Consider the following 17,835-nt stretch of genomic DNA (forward strand, 5'->3'; position numbering starts at 1 on the left):
ACAACAAAGTAGTATAGATGATGACATATTTTGAGTAGTTCTATATAGATAGGATACAAATAATACAAAAGAGAAGATAGCTCACCTTCAGGATGTCAAAGCTCACAGGGGACTCAACATGGGAGGGATCTCCAAGAAGAGACCCTTCCCTGGTGGTGGTCAGCCCTTAAATGGGGTTTGGGAGAGGTGGAGCCAGGCTCCACCCCTTCCAATCACACAGGTATATCACCTTCACCTGTGGCCCCATGGCTGACTTGGTGCTCACCTCAGGTGACCAATCAGTGGTTCAGGCCATGATTCAGCAGTTCCCATACAATGGGGTATGCAAGTCCCACTGTATCTCCAGTGCTATCATGATTCCCTGCAACATCTTCCATGTTGAGTGAGTTCCTCTATCTGAATCTATTGCCTCAATTATCCCATAGCTGAGAATGATTTGCTCTAGGAATATCTTTGTGACAGAGCAAGATGTTGCTGAGGCCACAGGAAGTGCTTCCAGCTACCCTGTAAGCTGGCACACTATCACTAGGAGATATTTACATTACCCAGCTCTGGGCATCACAGTAAAATCTATCTGGCATCACTGGAATGGTTGCTCTGCCCAGGGCTGGCCTTCTTTTGTTGTTTTTTTTATTGTCTACTTTAACACATCAAGCATCCCTCAGTGGTTAGTTTTGCTAGGGCTATTAGCTCTATGGTAACAAAGATTTTCACATAGGCATCTGCTAATCCTTTGGAGCTTCAATGGCTTCCCTCATAAAATTGTTTCAGAACTTCTAGAACCAATGCCTTGGGTACCCACTGTTTGCCGTCCATGGTGAAACAGTTATTCTCTCTTCTGCCCTACTATTTTTAATCATCTCTAACTCCTCTGTCAGGAAACACATTTTACCAGCACTGACCAGGCCACTAGGAGGAAGGGGAAGATCCTAGATACTTCCGGCAGACTTGCTGTGCCTCTTTCTGAGCTTCTTTGTCTGGCAGTCAGTTATCTATTTCCTTCTTAAAAAATCCTACTTGATGTCCTCTGGCATGTGTTATAGCCACCTTTTATGGTAGATTCACCACCTTCAACAGGCAAGTAATTAAGCCTTCATGGACTATGGCTTTTCCTCTGCAAGTTAATAAGCCTCTTATTTTTTTGCACCATTTGGCTTACACTCCTTAAAATAAATAAATGAACAAACAAAACACTTTGGTTCTTCAATCAGAACCAAATACAGAAATGTCATTGTCAAAACATATGGCCATAAACCCGCTCTCTTCAGAAACAAGTTTTGGTTTAACTGGGACAGAAAAGATCAAGCCCATTTTCCTGCATTTCCAAGGGATCATAGAATCATAGGACAGCTTGGGACTGAAGGGACCCAAGGATCATCAAGTTCCAACCCCCCTGCCACAGGCAGGGATGCCAACCTTTACATCAAGTATTGGAGCAGGTTGCCTGGGGCCCTATCTGACCTGGCCTTCTTGAAATACTTTCCTCTGACATCTAATCTAAATTCTTCCTCCTTTTGTTTAAAATCATACCTTCTTATCCCATCACTATTTACTCATATAAAAGGAGTTTATTTCATTCCCCTTTATAAACTTCTTTTAAATATTAAAGGCCACAAGGAGGTTCTTCTGCATCCTTCTCTTCTCCAACTGAACCAGCCCAGCTCCTTCAGTCTGTCTTCATAAGATGTACTCCAGCCCCCTGATCACCACATTCAAGCACCTTGTTCTTTTTTTTTCCTCCTCAACTTAATTATCTCTGGCCCCAGAATACAAAAGGTGCTAAATAAAATGAGTTTATTATCTGGAGGACCTCCATTATCAAGTACTCTGTTTGCTTTAGTTTGGACATCTTCATCCTCCAGCCATACCATATCATACCCAGGGACTCAGCTTGGAATGACTCTCTTGGCTCTCTCATTGCTGATTGAGGAGCATGACATTTTTTTATGGCTGGAGCCACAGCCTTATCCTGTGAGCGTATTTTTGTTAATGCCCAAACCCTTTATGACTGGCACAATGATATTCTGCCAAACAGGGCCTTCCAATGGGAGGGTCCCCTGACTCTTCTCCCATTGCCCCTTTCTCCAGAGTTTCAACATACATCCTAAAGGAGATTTCTTCAAAAATCCCACCCCTTACAACAAAGCTATATTACGTACTATAAAATAACATAACAGTGACACAAAACACAACAATGTTCTGTTTCCCATTTTCACACTTCATTGTTTGAAAGAAAGGTCCAGCCTTTCATTTCCCTGTGGCACCAATTGCTGGCAGAAAATTTGTTCACAGGCCCTTTAAACTATTTAACATGCAGTGCATTGGCCCTGCATAAACTAAGAATTTTAACTTAGTCCCATTACTCTGCATTTTCTCTTGTTCATCCTAGGGGGAAACCTGAAACCTATTCACTGAGAGAAGGTTTGTGCTTGATCTAATACATCTACCAAAGTTGCAGCATTTTTTGTTCCCTTCAGTTTCCCTTTATTTCTTTTTTTTTTTTTTTGTTACCTGACACCATCTACAATTCATCCCGTTAGCTGTCTTATATGGGTCCTCTCTATATGTTCCCACTGATTCCTTCCATGATTGTGAATCAATCACTGCCTCTGTGTCCTAGTACCAGCAAAGACACCCATCACACTTAAATCACCTCCATCTAGATCTGTCTCTCTCAGACACTGTTTCTCCTTGTTGTTTCAATGTAATTTGGAAGAGTTCAATTTCTAGCTTCCCATAATTCCCTGGTGTAACCTGGACCAAAAGGTCAGCTTCAGCTTAGGCTTATTCTGGTAATTCATACAGAGTTAGTAGAGTATTGGATTCACTTTGTCCCTTGGTGATATTAATTTACATTCCCAATTTAGCCATTAAATTCATTTCCAATAGATTACAATCACAATTTGGTACATAAAAAAAACTGTGCATCTCAAATTTATCTCCCACACATACTAACAGTGGTTGAAGGAGGCATACCGTTTTCCATTCCCACTGATTGACTCCTTGAATTACTAAATATGCACCCAAGAGTGCATATGCATTCATATAAATTATACACCCCTGCACCCTGGAGGGAATTTTAATATGTAGACTAGAGATGGTGCCTCCTCTGATCCAGACCCACTCCACAGGTTACCAAGGGCTCTGTATTGGTGGGTTTCTGAAACAGCGAGCCCCTGTGAAAAATGCCTAATGGGAGACCTGCTCCTGAGGTAATGCCTCACATTTTATCATATTGGCCCATGATGTCAGAGGAGGGTGGTAGTGTTATGGTGGTAGAGGTTGAAACTGCCCACCAATATTCCATAATATTTTGCTGTCATGTGACAGATGGAAGCAGAGAGGCAGCCTGAAAAGGTGATGTCTGGCATGAATGTGTGTACAAAACAAATATGTGGAATTGAATTCCTTCATGTGCAATAAGTGGCACCCACTGACATTCACTGATGCTTGCTGAGTGTTTATGGAGATCATACAATGGATATAAGCATAGTACAGCAGTGGGTACTGCATTTCAGCAGCAGAGACAGTAGCAGTGGGTTGCCTCCACTGGTGCAGATTTTCACAAGCCCAACGTGCAGGTTCTTTCCACCCCTGGCAAAAACATGCAGCTAATGGTAGTTATGTTGAAAAATAGTGTTTTGGAGCTGAAAATTTGGTCTATCAAATAGTGTTATTGCACTCTTTTTATCCATTGTCTTTTCCATGGAAACAAGTAGGAGGCATCACTTTCAGAGTGATCTATGTATACAGGCTATTACAACAAAAAAAGAAAGGATCTAATGAATTGCTGTCCATCCAGCTTTGCTTTACTGTCTGTTCCCGTGGTACTAGAACAAATAACATTAAGTATTCAACTTACATTTCCCACGTTACTGTCATGGTTTTGTGTAACAAAAGATGTTCAAGTCAAATTGATCTTTCACAGTGGAGTAGCAGGCCTTGTAGGGAAAGTAACAATAGATGTCATATATTTTTACTTCAGTAAAGATTTTGCTTGTTTCATCTGGCAGTCTTACAAGCCGGGTAGAAAACATGGGAAATGGGATCTGCTGAAAACACTGTTAGGAGTATCAGATTTGAATTAGTAAACTGTGAAATTGGTTTTCAGTGATGTAATATCATGGAATCTCAGAACCACAGCAGGACTGAGGTTGGCAGGGATCTTTGGGTCCATCTGGCCCAACCTGTGCTCCAGTGGGAGTACCCACAGCAGAGTGCCCAGGCCCATGTCCAGGTGGCTTCTGAAGATCTCCAAGGAGAAAACTCCACAGTCTGTGGGCAATCCTTGCCAATGCTCCATCTCCCGCACAGCACAGAAGTGCTTCCTGATGTTCAGAGAGAACCTCCCATGTCCCATTTTGTGCCTGTTGCCTCTGGTCCTTGCACTGGGCACATCACGGAAAAGAGCCTGGATCTGCTCTCTTTGCAGCCTCCCTATATGTACTTAGACACATCAATGAGACCTCTCTTGAACTTCCTCTTCTACAGCCTAGCTCCAGCTCTCTCAGCCTCTCCCTACAAGACAGGTGCTCAAGACCTTTTAACATTTTGGTAGCCCTGTATCTGACTCTCTCCTGTAGCTACTTGCCTCTCTTTTAGTGGAGAGCCCAGAACTGGACACATTACTTCCAGGAGCAGCCTCACCAGTACTGAGTGAAGGGTGAGGGTCATCTCTCTCGACCTGCTGGCAATACTTTGCCCAGTGCAGCCACGAATACCACTAGCCTTCTTAGCAGCAAGGACGCATTGGGTCATGTTCAACTTCATCACAACCTTCATCAAAACTTCATCACAAGGACTCTTTAGGCCCTTTTCTACATAGAAAATATCTGGGAAAAGCATATCAGTAAAGCATCTTAATGAGATCTGCTCTCAGTTTGGTAATTCTTAACTCTTTCTTCACTGATATATCACAGTCTTTTGGAGCAGTGAAGGATTAATGGAGCCATCCAACTTATCCCTCTATCTCCTTTGCTCTAAAAGATCCAGAAGCCCTCACTGCAGGTTTCTCTCTATTCCAATGAATAGAGGAGGCATCCACTCCTCCCTCTGTCCCTAGGTAATTGCAAGCTGTGTTTGGGCCAGAGAAGAAGCTTTTCGGGGTGTAGTCAGACTGTTGCAAATGTTGTCATGTCAATTGGAAAATCAAAGGATGAGTCAGTGATGGAATTGGTTTGATGGTGTGTGCTGCTTTGCAAGAGTCTTGATGAACCTGATGTCAGTCAAAAGACAAGGAAAAAGTACTGTCTTTCCAGAAGGGAAGGAGGAGAAGAGAAGAGAAGGTCTCTCTTTAGTGTGCCTTGTCCCTGCAAGTAGGAGAAATGAGCCTGGGTGCATTCCTTCTGTGGCTTGCTTTCGCTGTTCAGACTGAGGAAGGAATGCTGTGGGGACATATTTACCAATCAGCTTTTGAGAGCCCCTGCCTTGAACCAGGAGGACAGTCTGAGCTTGTATCACAGGCTGGTGTCATGGACATACCCCAAGACCCTAATTATCATAGAATCATATGAACGCTTATGAAAAAACTGCTTCACATTTATTTCTTCACTGTCCAGCCCTGGATTGCTTTTGGATTCCTGCACATGCTTTATCTCACTGCCTATACTCCCCTTCTCCGTGCCTTTGGGCAGTATGTTATTTTTTCCTACAAGTAGCACTGTCTGTCTGTAATTCTTGTTCTGTTCAAAAGCCTCCTCCCTCTTTGCTGTCTTCAAGTGCTCTTAACCCATGATACTACTGAGCACCTTATAACAGCAATCAGTCTTGTTTGTCAGACCAGGGGCTTCATTCTTTATGGATCAGAACTGCACTTGTGATCCTAGGCGGACTACAGGCAAGTAGAGAGCAGTATCACAAGGCAGACAACTGAAAGAGTGGGGTGTATTGTGCCAGAGTTACACTGTGGGCAGCCCAGATCCTTGGATTTAACAGTGGTTATGTAAGTGTCTTAAAGAGTTGCCATCCTATTGCAGCTACCTGCCAGGTGCAGGGTGCTTCCACAGCAGTGTTTGAGTCGGTTTCTGAAGCATGCTTTTGAAGTGGTTCCTCCAGCAGTTCTCATTTTCTGTGCTTCAGTTGTATTGCAGAGCAGTTTTGTGCGCAGGCTGGATTTCCTCCTGGTGGAGCCAGTATGGCAGATGTCTGTATATGAGGCATTCCTGAGGCATTTCAGCCACCAACAGGCCACGGAACTGAAGGAAGATGTAATCCAAAGCTCCACAAATGTAATTGGTGTGGGTGTTGGATTTCCAGCCTCCACACCGTAACATCATAGACTCGCTCCTGTTGCACCATAGTGCCTGCTAGCATGAACCTAGCTGAGGGTGACATATGCATTTCAAAGCTGAAAGGAGATCAGTCAAGAAGATTTATGGTTATGAATAGTGCCTGAGCCAGCACCAGATGCTAGTTTGTGGAGAGATGAACTGCATCAGGGAAGTCGAGAGAAGATTCTGCAGGGGAACACATTCTTTTCAAAAAGGAGGAGATGGGATTTGATTTTGTGTGTTTCTAGCACCCAGGTTTCACAGGAGCCAGCACGCATCATGTCATCCTATCCTGTACCTGTTACAGCCAGATGCAATATTTTAGTGATCCAGAAGCAAATAGTGAAATAAGACACGCTCATCGATTAGGTGATTGACAGACACTGCAGGAATCTCGTGTCTTTTGTGTGCCTTCACAACAGCTCCTTATCCAGCCTTCAGTTTGGTAACATGCACATCACTCATTCAGCTGAGTAGTGAAGAGTACACCAACACCACAGCAGGACTATGTTTCCGGATGAAAGGAACATGTTTATTGACAACTTCCGTGATATAGATTTTATCGCATATGATAAAATTATGCCTCTTTGCGCCGTTCCTGCACACGCCACACCGCCCTGCTGGCAGGCCAGCGCTGGCAGCCGCAGGCACTCAGCCCCTTTAAGGGCCGCGGCGCTGAGCTGGCGAGGCGACTGTGCCTTTAAGGGCTGGCCCCGCCCCCTCCCGCCAGCCCCGCGCCCCAGGCGCCCCAGGTACGGCGTGGGGAGTCCCGTGACCTGGCTTGGCCCACTCCGGCGGCCTTGCGGGGCGGGGGTCTTGCGGGGCTACCGCCGGTGTGGGGCTGCAGTAGGGATCGACCGGACCGGACCGGGCTGGGCAGGGCAAGGCCGGGCCGGGCCGGGCCGCGGCCTGGCTGCTGGCGAGTGGGGCGCCTCCGGGTGGGGTCGGGACAGGGAAGACGAGGGTTACCAGACGGAGGTGCTTCTGCCCAGGCGGCGGCCGGAGCAGCCTCGCAGGGTCCGGGTTTGGGGGCGGGCTGCCGCAGCGGGCGGGAAGGGCGCTGCCTGACGTCGGCCCGGTGTCGCCCCGGGGCCAGGTGGAGCCCGGAGGGGTCCGGCGCTGTCCGTGCCTCGCGACATGGCGATGCGGGAGCTGGTGGAGCCGGAGTGCGGGGGCTCCAACCCCCTCCTGAAGCTGGCCGGCCACTTCACCCAGGACAAGGCCCTGCGGCAGGAAGGGCTCCAGGGATCCCTTGGCTGGCCGCCGAGGGCGGCGGGGGCCGCCGACGTGAGTGTCGCGGGGAGCTCGGTTAGCTGGGGGCAGCCGGGGGCGGGGCTGGGGCTGCGCTGCTTTTCGTGGGAAAGAGGCTGTGGGGCTGCCCCATTCGTCACCGGGGTGGTGGGTCACGGTCTTGCTCGTAGTGGCCGCATCTGGGGGTGCTGGGAGGATGCTGGTGGCTGCGGAGGTTCGCGTGCCTTGTTGGCACGGTGGCTGACCCAGTGGAGGTGGTGGGAAGCTTGCACGGTGTGATTCAGGGTATTCCTGTGCCTGTAGCATGGACATAAGTAGACAGTTAATGCGAGAAAGTGTGGTCAGCCTCACCTGAAAGGATTGGGTTACCCATGTGGGTAGCCCAAGCTGTTGGGATGATTGTCTGCTGTTATTCTAGGTATCCAAGCCACTGGGAGTAGCCTCTGAAGATGAGGTAAGAGCAGGTGGACGCATCTCCTTATTACCTTTCTCTTCAGTGTTTAGTTTGCTGTTTTTCCCCCGTATCCGATTTTACTCTTATGCCGAGTCTGTTTCTTTCTTTTGCTTCGTGGCTCTATCTGTTTGTCTTCCATGCTTTAGGTAATGAATGTTAATCTTTTACTGTCTTTGGTAGTTGGTTGGAGAATTCCTGCAAGGGCAGAATGCCCCGCTACTGTCCCACGCACCCCAGACCTTTAAGATGGATGACCTGTTGGCTGAGATGCAAGAGATCGAACAGTCAAGCTTCCGACAGGCACCTCAGAGAGGTGAGGGGAGCTGGAGTAGGTAGATGCTGGAAAAGGTCTTGGTTTTGAGTTTAAACTCGTAACAGAGCAGTCCCCTCACTGTTGTGAGGTTATGTGGAGTACTCTTTCCAGCTTTGGATTTCACAGTATGTTGACATATTCTAACAAGTCCACTGGAGATCAGGAGATGGGATACATGGTGTAAGAGAAGAAGCTGGAGGAACTAAGCTTGTTCAGTCTGGAGGAGTCTTGGGGGGGAGTAGTTGTCTTCAGCAGCAATAGCTGGGGTCTTTACACTGATAAACAGCAAAAGAGGGAGAGGTGGAGGAATAAGGAAACATGTTCCCTTGGTGGACAGTTCAGTGCTGGAGCAGATGCTTAAGGAGTCTGGGGAATCTCCAGACCACGAGACGTTCATAAGCTAACGTGGTCAGTGCCCTGAGCTACCAGATCTAACATTGGTGTTATTTTTTTTTTTTTTTTGCTATAAAGACTTGCAACCTCAAGAGATTCCTTCTAAGTAGAATCTTCTGGTGGTTTTATTCTAACAAAGGAAAAGGATCTGATCTGAGATGGTTACCTGAAGATGCCTTTGAGTCCTCTCACATTCACTTGTGTTTTTCTTCTAGCTCCAGGTGTAGCAGCCCTTGCACTGTCTGAAAACTGGACCCAGGAATTCTTGGCTGCAGACAGTGCTGGTGATGTCTCTTCAGATTACAATGAGGCTGATTGGTCACAGGAATTCATTGCTGAAGTGACAGGTGAAGGGTCCCTTTTGGAGTTATCATTGAGGTGTTGCCCAGTCACATGCCTGCATGCAGTGCAGTTAGTGAGTTTAAAGCTGAAGTAATGCTCTGGTCTCAGCTGTTAAGTGTTTACTGGAGCAGCTTTAAAAGGGAGGGGGAAAAAAGAAGGCTGCTTTCAGGTGGATTAGCTAAATTGCTCTGTTTGGTTTGGAAGCTTTTATTTGGGTGTAAGATCCTTTTATTTTCGGTTTGGATTATTTGGAGAACTTGGGAGAAGCAGGCTTCTCAAGCTGCTTCTATTAAAATTATTATGGTTCAACTGATGTAATTTCTGGAGATGCTGTGTTGTTCCTTTTTCCTTACGTATGCTCCAATTCCTAGTACATTTTCCTTTGCTACTAAACTGCATTTACCTTAGAGTGTTTGGCCAAATTTTTGAATTGATTTTATGAAGTGGGAGAGGGGAAACATTTGAAAGGGGATTCTTGCAAGTTGGAGAAAAGCCAAATGAGTATTTTTGGATCAAAGCATGAGCTTTCTGTTGTAAACGAGGTGGTAGTTTATTTGAAAAGCTGTCTAGCATTGTGTATAGAGCTGTGTATTGAATATGGTCCTTTGACCATCTATGACCTAACCTGGAAATTGTGTAAGATTTTACTAGATAATGTTCTGTTCCCCAGAGGTGGCCACTGTAGAAAGTCAGGTAGTTCCATTCATTGATCAGCAGTCTTAATACTCCTGGTAATATAAGTCAACACTTGGCAAAGACTACGAGACAGTTGTGATGAAGAGCTAGTGCTTTCTAGATAGTGATTTTGACAGAGTCTTGTAGTGCATTGCTGATTTCCTTGACCTCATGGAGCAGCTGATTAAATTAAGAAGTCTTTACTGCATGTGTTAGATAACAGTATGTAAAATGAAGAAAGCAAAATCTGAAGTTAGTCTTAGTGATGATCTGCTTATCTCACTCTTCTTTCCCTGTCCTAATGTTCTGTGCAGATCCACTGTCTGTGTCTCCTGCAAAGTGGGCAGAAGAATACCTTGAGCAGTCAGAGGAGAAACTGTGGCTTGGGGAATCAGAAGACCAGTTGGCAGATAAATGGTGAGTCTCTACTCCCAAGACCAGTTATTGCTGCTAGACTTCAGCATGGATGAAGGTTAGACCGATGGTAGAAGAACATCTTGAATGTTTTTGAGTCACTCACCTGGATGGATATTTCCAGACCTTAGTTTTAGCGAAAGGAGAAAATGATGCTTAAGAGATCACTGTTTTCCTATATTCTAGTTCCTGGAAGTGCTGTGATTTTATAGTCTAATGTAATTGCATATGTAATGAAAAGCTCCTTAACATGATTTCAGGATTCATTGCAGTAACTCCTACTTGAGCAGAATTTGTTTTCTACGTATCAATAGATGATATTTGAGATTAGAAATCCCAAATGCTGGATCCAGTAGTTGTGAACTTTCATAACTTAATTCTCCTTATTTGACAAACTGCACCCAGCTTTTTCTTTGCGTATTTGTAGATTCATCCATTCAGATACTTTCAAATATTTCTGTGTGGTAAGAAAAGGTCTATTTCTAAAAATCTTCACCGAATAGGTACTTGTGGACTGTTGTCAAGTTTTTCAGATAGCAAAATATAAGCAAGCATTTGAGCTACATAGATCTTTCTCTAACAGACTTACATGTTTAGATACTTTCTTTCTCCTGGCTTTTGTTTTTTCTGGTATCTTTTTGCAACTATTGAACTTACTAAGTTACTGCCTCCTGTTCCAATGACTTGTCCCAGACTGATGATACAGGTTACAGGTAGAATTGCTTCTGTGCTGCTGTAAGCCATACAAAACTGCATGCTTACTGTGAGCCCTTGATCTTTTTTCAGAGTTGCTGCTTTTTCAAAATGCTGTTGCTCTTCTGTGAAAATGGCCTACTTTCTTTGTTCATATGACGTTCCTGTATGATCCTATGATTGGTGGTGCTGAAACTTGTTATACTTGATAGATTTGTGCTAGTCTTTTGCAGGCTTAACCTAGTAGTAATTTTGATTATTTTTTTTTTACAGATGATTTATTCATCTGAATCACTTTAAACTCCAGAGTCTGTTAGGAGGGATTGTGTCTCTCAACACTTGTCTGCCCCACTCAGTGGACTGTTAATGAAAGAGGTTGCTGCTGCCTAGTATCAGACTATCTCTTTCTCTTTAACTGCTTCCTTTAAACAGGTATGAGGAATATCAGCCTGAAGATGATCTTAAGAAGACTGCTAGTGATTTTCTTTCTAAAGTGGATGATCCAAAGCTCAAGAGTTCTGAGGTGAGGAATTCTGTGACTGGGGCAGATAGATATGGCAGCCTGGTCTACTGGTTGGTGACCTTGCCCATGGCAGGGGGGTTGAAACTAGATGATCTTTGAGGTCCTTTTCAACACAGGCCATTCTATGATATGATATCTAATGTGCCGAAGGGGTTTGGGGAATGGAGAAGAAGGGGAAAAGACAGTAAAGGAATAAAAGCGTGCTATCCGGTGCTTCCATTTCTTCCCTGTTTCCTAGAAGTTCAGCCGTTCAGTTCCCCCAAGATATTCTATCTTTCTGCAACTACACTGTGGTGAAGTGCTTTCCTGCCCGCTTTTTCTGGCCTTCTGTGCTCACTTTGCAGGGAGAAATCCTATCTGCAAAGAAGGAAGGGGGGCATGAACAGAAGATTTTTTTGGCAAAGCGTCTGCCCAGCTCCACCCTTGTTTCATTTCTCTGCCACAGTTCCTAAAGTTTGTCCGCCAGATCGGAGATGGGAGGGTATCGATCGAAGCTAATCAGGTGACCCACAGAGACCAAGATCAGGCAGAGCAATGGGCAGCTGAGTTTATGCAGCAGCAGGTAGGAGCCCCAGCCCTGTGTGCACTGAAGGAGGAAAGGTCTTTGTGACAGTGCACAATCTGTGAGCAAGGGATAATGGCAAGTCTGAATTTCAGCAATGCTTTACTAATGACTAGGCTGTGGGAGGTAAGGGAGGGACTGCTGGGCTCACTGGAGCAAAGTCTAGCCAGATGCTGGGAAGATACCTGGCACTGTCAGTGTTCTCATCTTCTGTAGCACCTGGGAGGAAGGATGTATCCATAATAACTCCTCTCCATTTTCCAAGGCTGTCAGTTCTCACTTGTGGGAAGGAGCGGTCCTCACAGACCCCCCTCCACTTTTGGGTTGTGCACTGATTTTACCAGACTCTAAAAAGAAAGGTGTGTTTCTGTTTCCAAACTCCCAGGGGGCATCCGATGCCTGGGTGGATCAATTTGCGCGATCTGGGAATGTGTCAGCTCTTGATACGGAGTTTGAGCAGGCAAAGACTGCTGTGGAGGTAAAGCTGAAGGAGGAGGAGGGCTGGGGTAACATCTGAGAGCCCATGGCAGGGTTAACTCTCCTTTGCATGTTGTGAGGAGGGCTAGAAACGTTTAAGAGGGCATGCTTTGTGGTATTCATAGAGCTCAGTTAAAAGTTGGGGTACTCCAGTCACTTTCTGTTCTCCCTTCAGTCAGATGTGGATTTCTGGGACAAACTCCAGGCGGAATGGGAGGAGATGGCCAAAAGAGATGCAGAGGCTCACCCTTGGCTCACTGATTACGATGATCTCAGCTCCTCTTCATATGACAAGGTAATACAGAACAGGGTTTCCTAATACTGTGATGAACTGCCTTGAGGAAGGTTGTCTGCTTTGCAGGTGAGTTCCATAGATCCCCAAATGCTATTAGGATTTCTTTTTGTACTGTCGTTTACTGTCAAGTCTACCCTTATCCCTGATCAGCTAGGAGTTAAATACTATTTTCACTTGTGCTAATTTGCAAATTATGTCTAGTTCTTGTCCAGTACCAAGTACCAGTTAATGCTGGGATTGCTTGCAATGAATGCAAGTGCCCACTCCCACCCTGAACTGGTAAGCTAAATACCAGCTATTTAATTCCTATTGCAGTTTACCTCAGGTCTTCTGTAGTCTGAGATTTGGAAGAATTCTTCAGGATAGGGCAGGCGGAAATAAGAGCTGCTTTTCTCTAAACTGCCACAAGCTAACAGAGTGAGCTTGCTACTTGCTCTGTGGTTTGAGCGTTTCTGATGTGGCCAGACTAGATTGTGATATCCCACAGAGAGTGCTTTTCTGTGTAGCATTGCCTAGCATTAGCCCTCTTCTTGTTTCTGCTGCTAGGGTTACCAGTTTGAAGAAGATAATCCCATGAGAGATCATCCTGATGCATTTGAAGAAGGGCGAAGGCGTTTGGAGGAAGGTGACCTTCCCAATGCTGTCTTGCTCTTTGAGGCTGCAGTGCAACAGAAACCAGATCATATGGAGGTGGGTGAAACTAAAGGTAATGGGCCTTGGCTAGGTGTCCTCCTTCTTGGATCCTTCACCTTTGAGGTGTTAGGGTGTGTGTAGAAAGCTCACCTTGATTAGCTATGCAGAACATATGAAAACATTTCAGTTGTCTGTGGCTCTGGATATGTTGCTGGTGTGTGAATACCAAGGGGGATGGTGGGCAAGACGGTTTAAGGCAGATGAACAAAGTCTTTGCAGAGCTGTGTAAAATCATAAGAATGTGTGCATGGGGGCAAGACAATGAGCTCTGATCTCTTTAAGCTGCTTTTGTGGTAGTCTTTAATGGCATTATGAGTTTGGAGGTGCTTGTGATAGTGATGATGACAGTCTTTTAATATGGATATTAAAAGCAAATTCTTAGCAGCTGACTGAGCTAGATTCTGGTTAGGACCTGAATCTGCAAGGAGATGTTACTCAGGATTGAGAGATGGCATGAGTGTCTCCACAGGCTTCATTTGAAGTTGTGGACCAGAAAATGATTTTTAAGCTGAGACGTGTTCCAGCAGCTAATTCAGTGAATGCTTACTTCCATAAAGCTTCAGCTTCTGTAGGATGGATCTACTTTCTTCAGAAGTGGAGCGTGTTGATATTCTCAGGGGTATGAGATGGAGTGCAAACACACATGTGCTGCTGGCTGTTTCTGGAGTGCCTACCTCAAAAGGATGCTGAATTCTCATTAGAAGATTAAAGTCCTACTTGAGTGGTAGTTGGGAAGTAAGCGGGTGTTCTGAAAATCTACTTTTGCTTTGAAGTGGTCAAAAGGTAATCCTTGAGAACTGGATGTTCTCTCAGACTGCTGGGCTGCAGGCCAGGCATGATAAATACATAGCTGAGACCTTAGGAGTAGAAATCTTGAACCCTTTCTGACTGGCTATACTGAGGAATGAATGTTCTGAGTTCTCCTACAGAAGGTACAGGGAGTCAAGTTCAGTGGTGGCTTGTGCAGGCAACTGTAGTATGTCTGCATCTCTTAATGCCTTCCTTCTTCAAGACAAATGCCATTGCTCTTCATGTGACTTAAGTCCAAAAAGCAGTAACTTCATGCTGACAGTTTAGCCACCAATCCAGCCTACTTATGGACAAAGACTGTAGTTATCAACATAAGGTGAATGGATACTTACTGTGGGTTTAGTGCCTTAAGTATTCCCATTGCCAACAGCCTGGAAATTGAAGTTTTTAATGTACTAGTGTCATGATGATTAAAAAACAATAAAATAACAGTGCTTCTGCTTCTAAAGTTATCACTTTCCAACGGATTGTATGTTCAGCTGCCTGCCTTGGAGGTCTCAGTGCTGTTGGTATACAGTTTTGTTTTTAGGAAACCTGAGATCTGCTTTTCTCTCCTTCCTTTGCAATTTGACCACAGGTAGAAGCTAAAGGTGGAGACTGTGCAATTTAAAAGGGTAAAGCTACAAACAGTTGCTTTATGATAGCTCTTCAGATTCACATTCACTTATTTTCTCCAAAACTCAGATTTTATTGTCCTTGATAGCATATAAACCAGAAGGCCTAAATACATATAAATTTATGTGGAAAGATATTTGTGGCTAATGTATATGGGATGCTCTGAAAGTAATGCTTCCTATTTTATCATGTTGGCCTGTGATATCAGAGGTGGATGTTGGTGGGATGGTAGTTGAGGTTCAGCCTTCCCATCAGTATTCTGTTGTATTTTGTTGCCATGTGGCAGATGGCAGCGGAGGGACAGTCTGACAGAATGGGCATCTGACGTGGAAGTGTGTATGAAGCGAAGATGTGTGTATGTGTTGTATCTCAGATATAATCTCTGTGCTGGTGGATTTTCTCTGGATCTGAAAAAGTCTGACTTTATGCACCTTTATTTTTAACAGGCCTGGCAGTATCTGGGAACCACCCAAGCAGAGAATGAACAGGAACTCTTGGCAATCAGTGCTCTCAGACGGTGAGTGTTGCAGAAGATCTGAGCAGGGGTCTTTATCTTGTGCATAATGCCTCAAGGATCATGTGTCTAGTGTTGTGAGTTCTGTCTTGACTGTATTATCACCTGTAGTTGGGCATGTCCAATCTTGATTTAATGTGGTAGTTGTTTCTCTTTCTATGACCTACAGGTGCTTGGAGCTACAGCCTGGTAACCTTACAGCACTTATGGCTTTAGCAGTGAGCTTCACCAATGAGTCCTTACAGAAGCAGGCGTGTGAGACCCTGCGGGACTGGCTATACCATAAACCAGCCTATGCCCACCTGCTGGAGAAGGAACCAGGGCAGAGTGCCTCAGAGACAAATCTTGGGACTTCCAAGCACGTACTAGGGTCCCTGCTGTCTGAGTGAGTTGGGGGTACAAATCTTAGCCTTCAGCTGAAAAGCTTCTTAGAGGACTGGGGCTGGGTCGGGTAGGTGTGAGATTGGGCAACCCAAGGTCAGCTTTTCTGCAATATACAAATGTCCTTTTCCATGCTTTTCCAGCTCACTTTTTGTGGAAGTCAAAGAGCTGTTCTTAGCAGCTGTGCGCAGCAACCCCTCAACTGTTGATCCTGATGTTCAGTGTGGCCTGGGTGTCCTTTTCAACCTTAGTGGAGAATACGAGAAGGCTGTGGATTGCTTCAGTGCTGCACTTAGTGTGCGCCCCAATGTAAGAAAGGGCAGAGTGGGGGTGCTGGAGGAACCTGGAGGTCTATGGGTGGAGGTGCTGTGTGTATGAGAGGTACATCTTTTGAAGTGGAGGAACAAGGCAGACGCATTGGTTAGGAAGGGATGGCTTGGAACTTAAAAAGAGACAGTTTGGCTTAGTCTTTTGTCTCTGTCCTGTTTTCCAGGACCATCTCCTGTGGAATAAGCTTGGAGCCACTCTGGCCAATGGGAATCGCAGTGAGGAGGCTGTGGCCGCGTATCGGCGGGCACTGGAGCTCCAGCCAGGATATATCCGGTCTCGGTACAACTTGGGCATCAGCTGCATCAACTTAGGTGCCCACCGGTGAGCAGCAGATGGGCAGATTTCCTGTGACTTAAGAGTCTGCAAATGTGTGTGGGAGTGAGACTGACAGGTTACTAGGACAGTGCCGTGCTACCTGCAGCCTTCTGGTAGCAATAGACAGTGAATGCATAGAATCTGCCCTGAGAAGATGCCAGGCTTAGAGTAGGGTCTATCCGGACTTGAATCCCTGATAAGGGGAAAAGGGGGATCACTAGTGGCTTTGGAGTGGGGAAGGATCTGCTGAAGAGGGGGATACAGTTGTAAAGGGGAAGAAATAGCAGTTCAGAAGCAAATGAGGAGGGTCTACAAGATGTACCATCTCCAATAAGCATGTGTATGTTCTCATGTTGACAGTGAGGCTGTGGAGCACTTCTTAGAGGCTTTGCACATGCAGCAGAAGAGCCGAGGTCCACGGGGGCAGCAAGGCGCTATGTCTGACAACATCTGGAGCACCCTCCGCATGGCCCTCTCCATGCTGGGGCAGAGTGATCTGTATGGGGCAGCTGACGCCCATGATCTTCCCACGCTGCTTCAGGCATTTGGCCTCCAGCAGTGACTCTGGGATCAGCTCCCCTGCGAGTGCAGGTTTGGCCCAGCCCAGCAGTGACCTTCTCTAGGGAGAAAATGTTCACTTGGCTTCACACACACCTTTGCTCTGTTAGGGCAGATCACTGGCAACCTTTTGTTTTTTTTTTTCTTTGATACATCTCCTGCTGAAGTATGCAACTTCCACTACCTGTCATATGTGGCCTGAGCATCTCTGAGTGGTTCACATTACCACATCTGTGGCTGACTGACCCTCTGCTGCCAGGCAGATGGTCAGAGTGGGGAAATGGGAAGCTTTCCCAGACTGTGTCTGCAGTGGTGCCCAGTGTGGCTTTGAGACCTTTTAGTAACCATTCTGGAGAAGAGTACCTGCTGGATGTGTTTTGAAGGCAGGGAGCTTTGGTGGGATGGGAATAAGTGAAACAGTGGAAAAAAAAAGATATCTGGGTTTGAATATGCTTCCACCCATGTATGTGCTTGTTTGTGTGTGTTTGTGGGCTGCTAGGGAAAGCTGAGGGGAGCAGTCTCTTTTCTTTGGATAGTACTAAATTTATAATACAGTCAGTTGCTAATTTCTCAGTGTCTCTTTGGGAACCTTCTGAGAGCGGACTGGTGTACTTGTGCTATGGACATGAGTGGACCATAAGAGTGAAAGGAGGTCCCAGGGATCAAACTGGAGACAATGTGATAGGAATGAAAGCCTAATTATAACCTCCCCTCCCAGAATATGGTGGGGAAAGGGTCAAGTCTTAATTTTCACTTGATCGTCTGTCACTGTTTTTACTTTGTGCAGAAGTCCCCAGTCTTGACTGTAACTGAATCTTGTTCATTATAAATATCTGTATATGATTCTGTTGGGGGAAATGTTTTTTAATTGTAAAATATTTTGTATAATAGGGGAGAGAATTAAAATTGCCAAAATGACATCTTTCTCTGTGCCTTTGTTGGAGCTGCATGCGGTGGG

At 45.5% G+C, this 17,835-nt stretch overlaps 1 protein-coding gene across 3 annotated transcripts; it reads left to right on the plus strand.

The window, feature by feature from the left end:
- Positions 1 to 7,270: 7,270 nt before the first annotated feature.
- On the plus strand, positions 7,271 to 17,374 carry PEX5 (peroxisomal biogenesis factor 5). Of its 3 annotated transcripts, XM_065742178.1 has the most exons (15): positions 7,275 to 7,556; positions 7,939 to 7,974; positions 8,155 to 8,287; positions 8,896 to 9,027; positions 10,012 to 10,114; positions 11,237 to 11,327; positions 11,773 to 11,889; positions 12,275 to 12,367; positions 12,542 to 12,661; positions 13,208 to 13,351; positions 15,226 to 15,296; positions 15,463 to 15,678; positions 15,818 to 15,983; positions 16,168 to 16,325; positions 16,680 to 17,374. In XM_065742178.1, the coding sequence occupies exons 1-15, from the start codon at positions 7,407 to 7,409 to the stop codon at positions 16,879 to 16,881; spliced, it is 1,932 nt and encodes a 643-aa protein (XP_065598250.1). In that variant the 5' UTR covers positions 7,275 to 7,406; the 3' UTR covers positions 16,882 to 17,374. The 3 variants fall into 3 exon arrangements, with proteins under 3 accessions (XP_065598252.1, XP_065598250.1, XP_065598251.1); XM_065742180.1 differs by lacking the exon at positions 15,818 to 15,983 and having other exon boundaries at positions 7,271 to 7,556; positions 16,680 to 16,767; XM_065742179.1 differs by lacking the exon at positions 11,773 to 11,889.
- Positions 17,375 to 17,835: the final 461 nt, after the last annotated feature.

This window comes from Cyrtonyx montezumae, unplaced genomic scaffold (assembly GCF_038088225.1).
Source record: "Cyrtonyx montezumae isolate F1298 unplaced genomic scaffold, pur_monq_1.0 scaffold_3, whole genome shotgun sequence".
NCBI classification, from domain to species: Eukaryota; Metazoa; Chordata; class Aves; order Galliformes; family Odontophoridae; genus Cyrtonyx; species Cyrtonyx montezumae.

What these genes read in the sequence shown, in the direction of transcription:
- PEX5 (XM_065742178.1), top strand. Translation starts at nt 7,407, where the DNA reads ATGGCGATGCGGGAGCTGGTGGAGCCGGAGTGCGGGGGCTCCAACCCC. An exon ending in AGGCAAAGACTGCTGTGGAG is followed by an intron (nt 12,368 to 12,541) that starts GTAAAGCTGAAG and finishes TTCTCCCTTCAG; the next exon opens with TCAGATGTGGATTTCTGGGA. An exon ending in GCAATCAGTGCTCTCAGACG is followed by an intron (nt 15,297 to 15,462) that starts GTGAGTGTTGCA and finishes TATGACCTACAG; the next exon opens with GTGCTTGGAGCTACAGCCTG.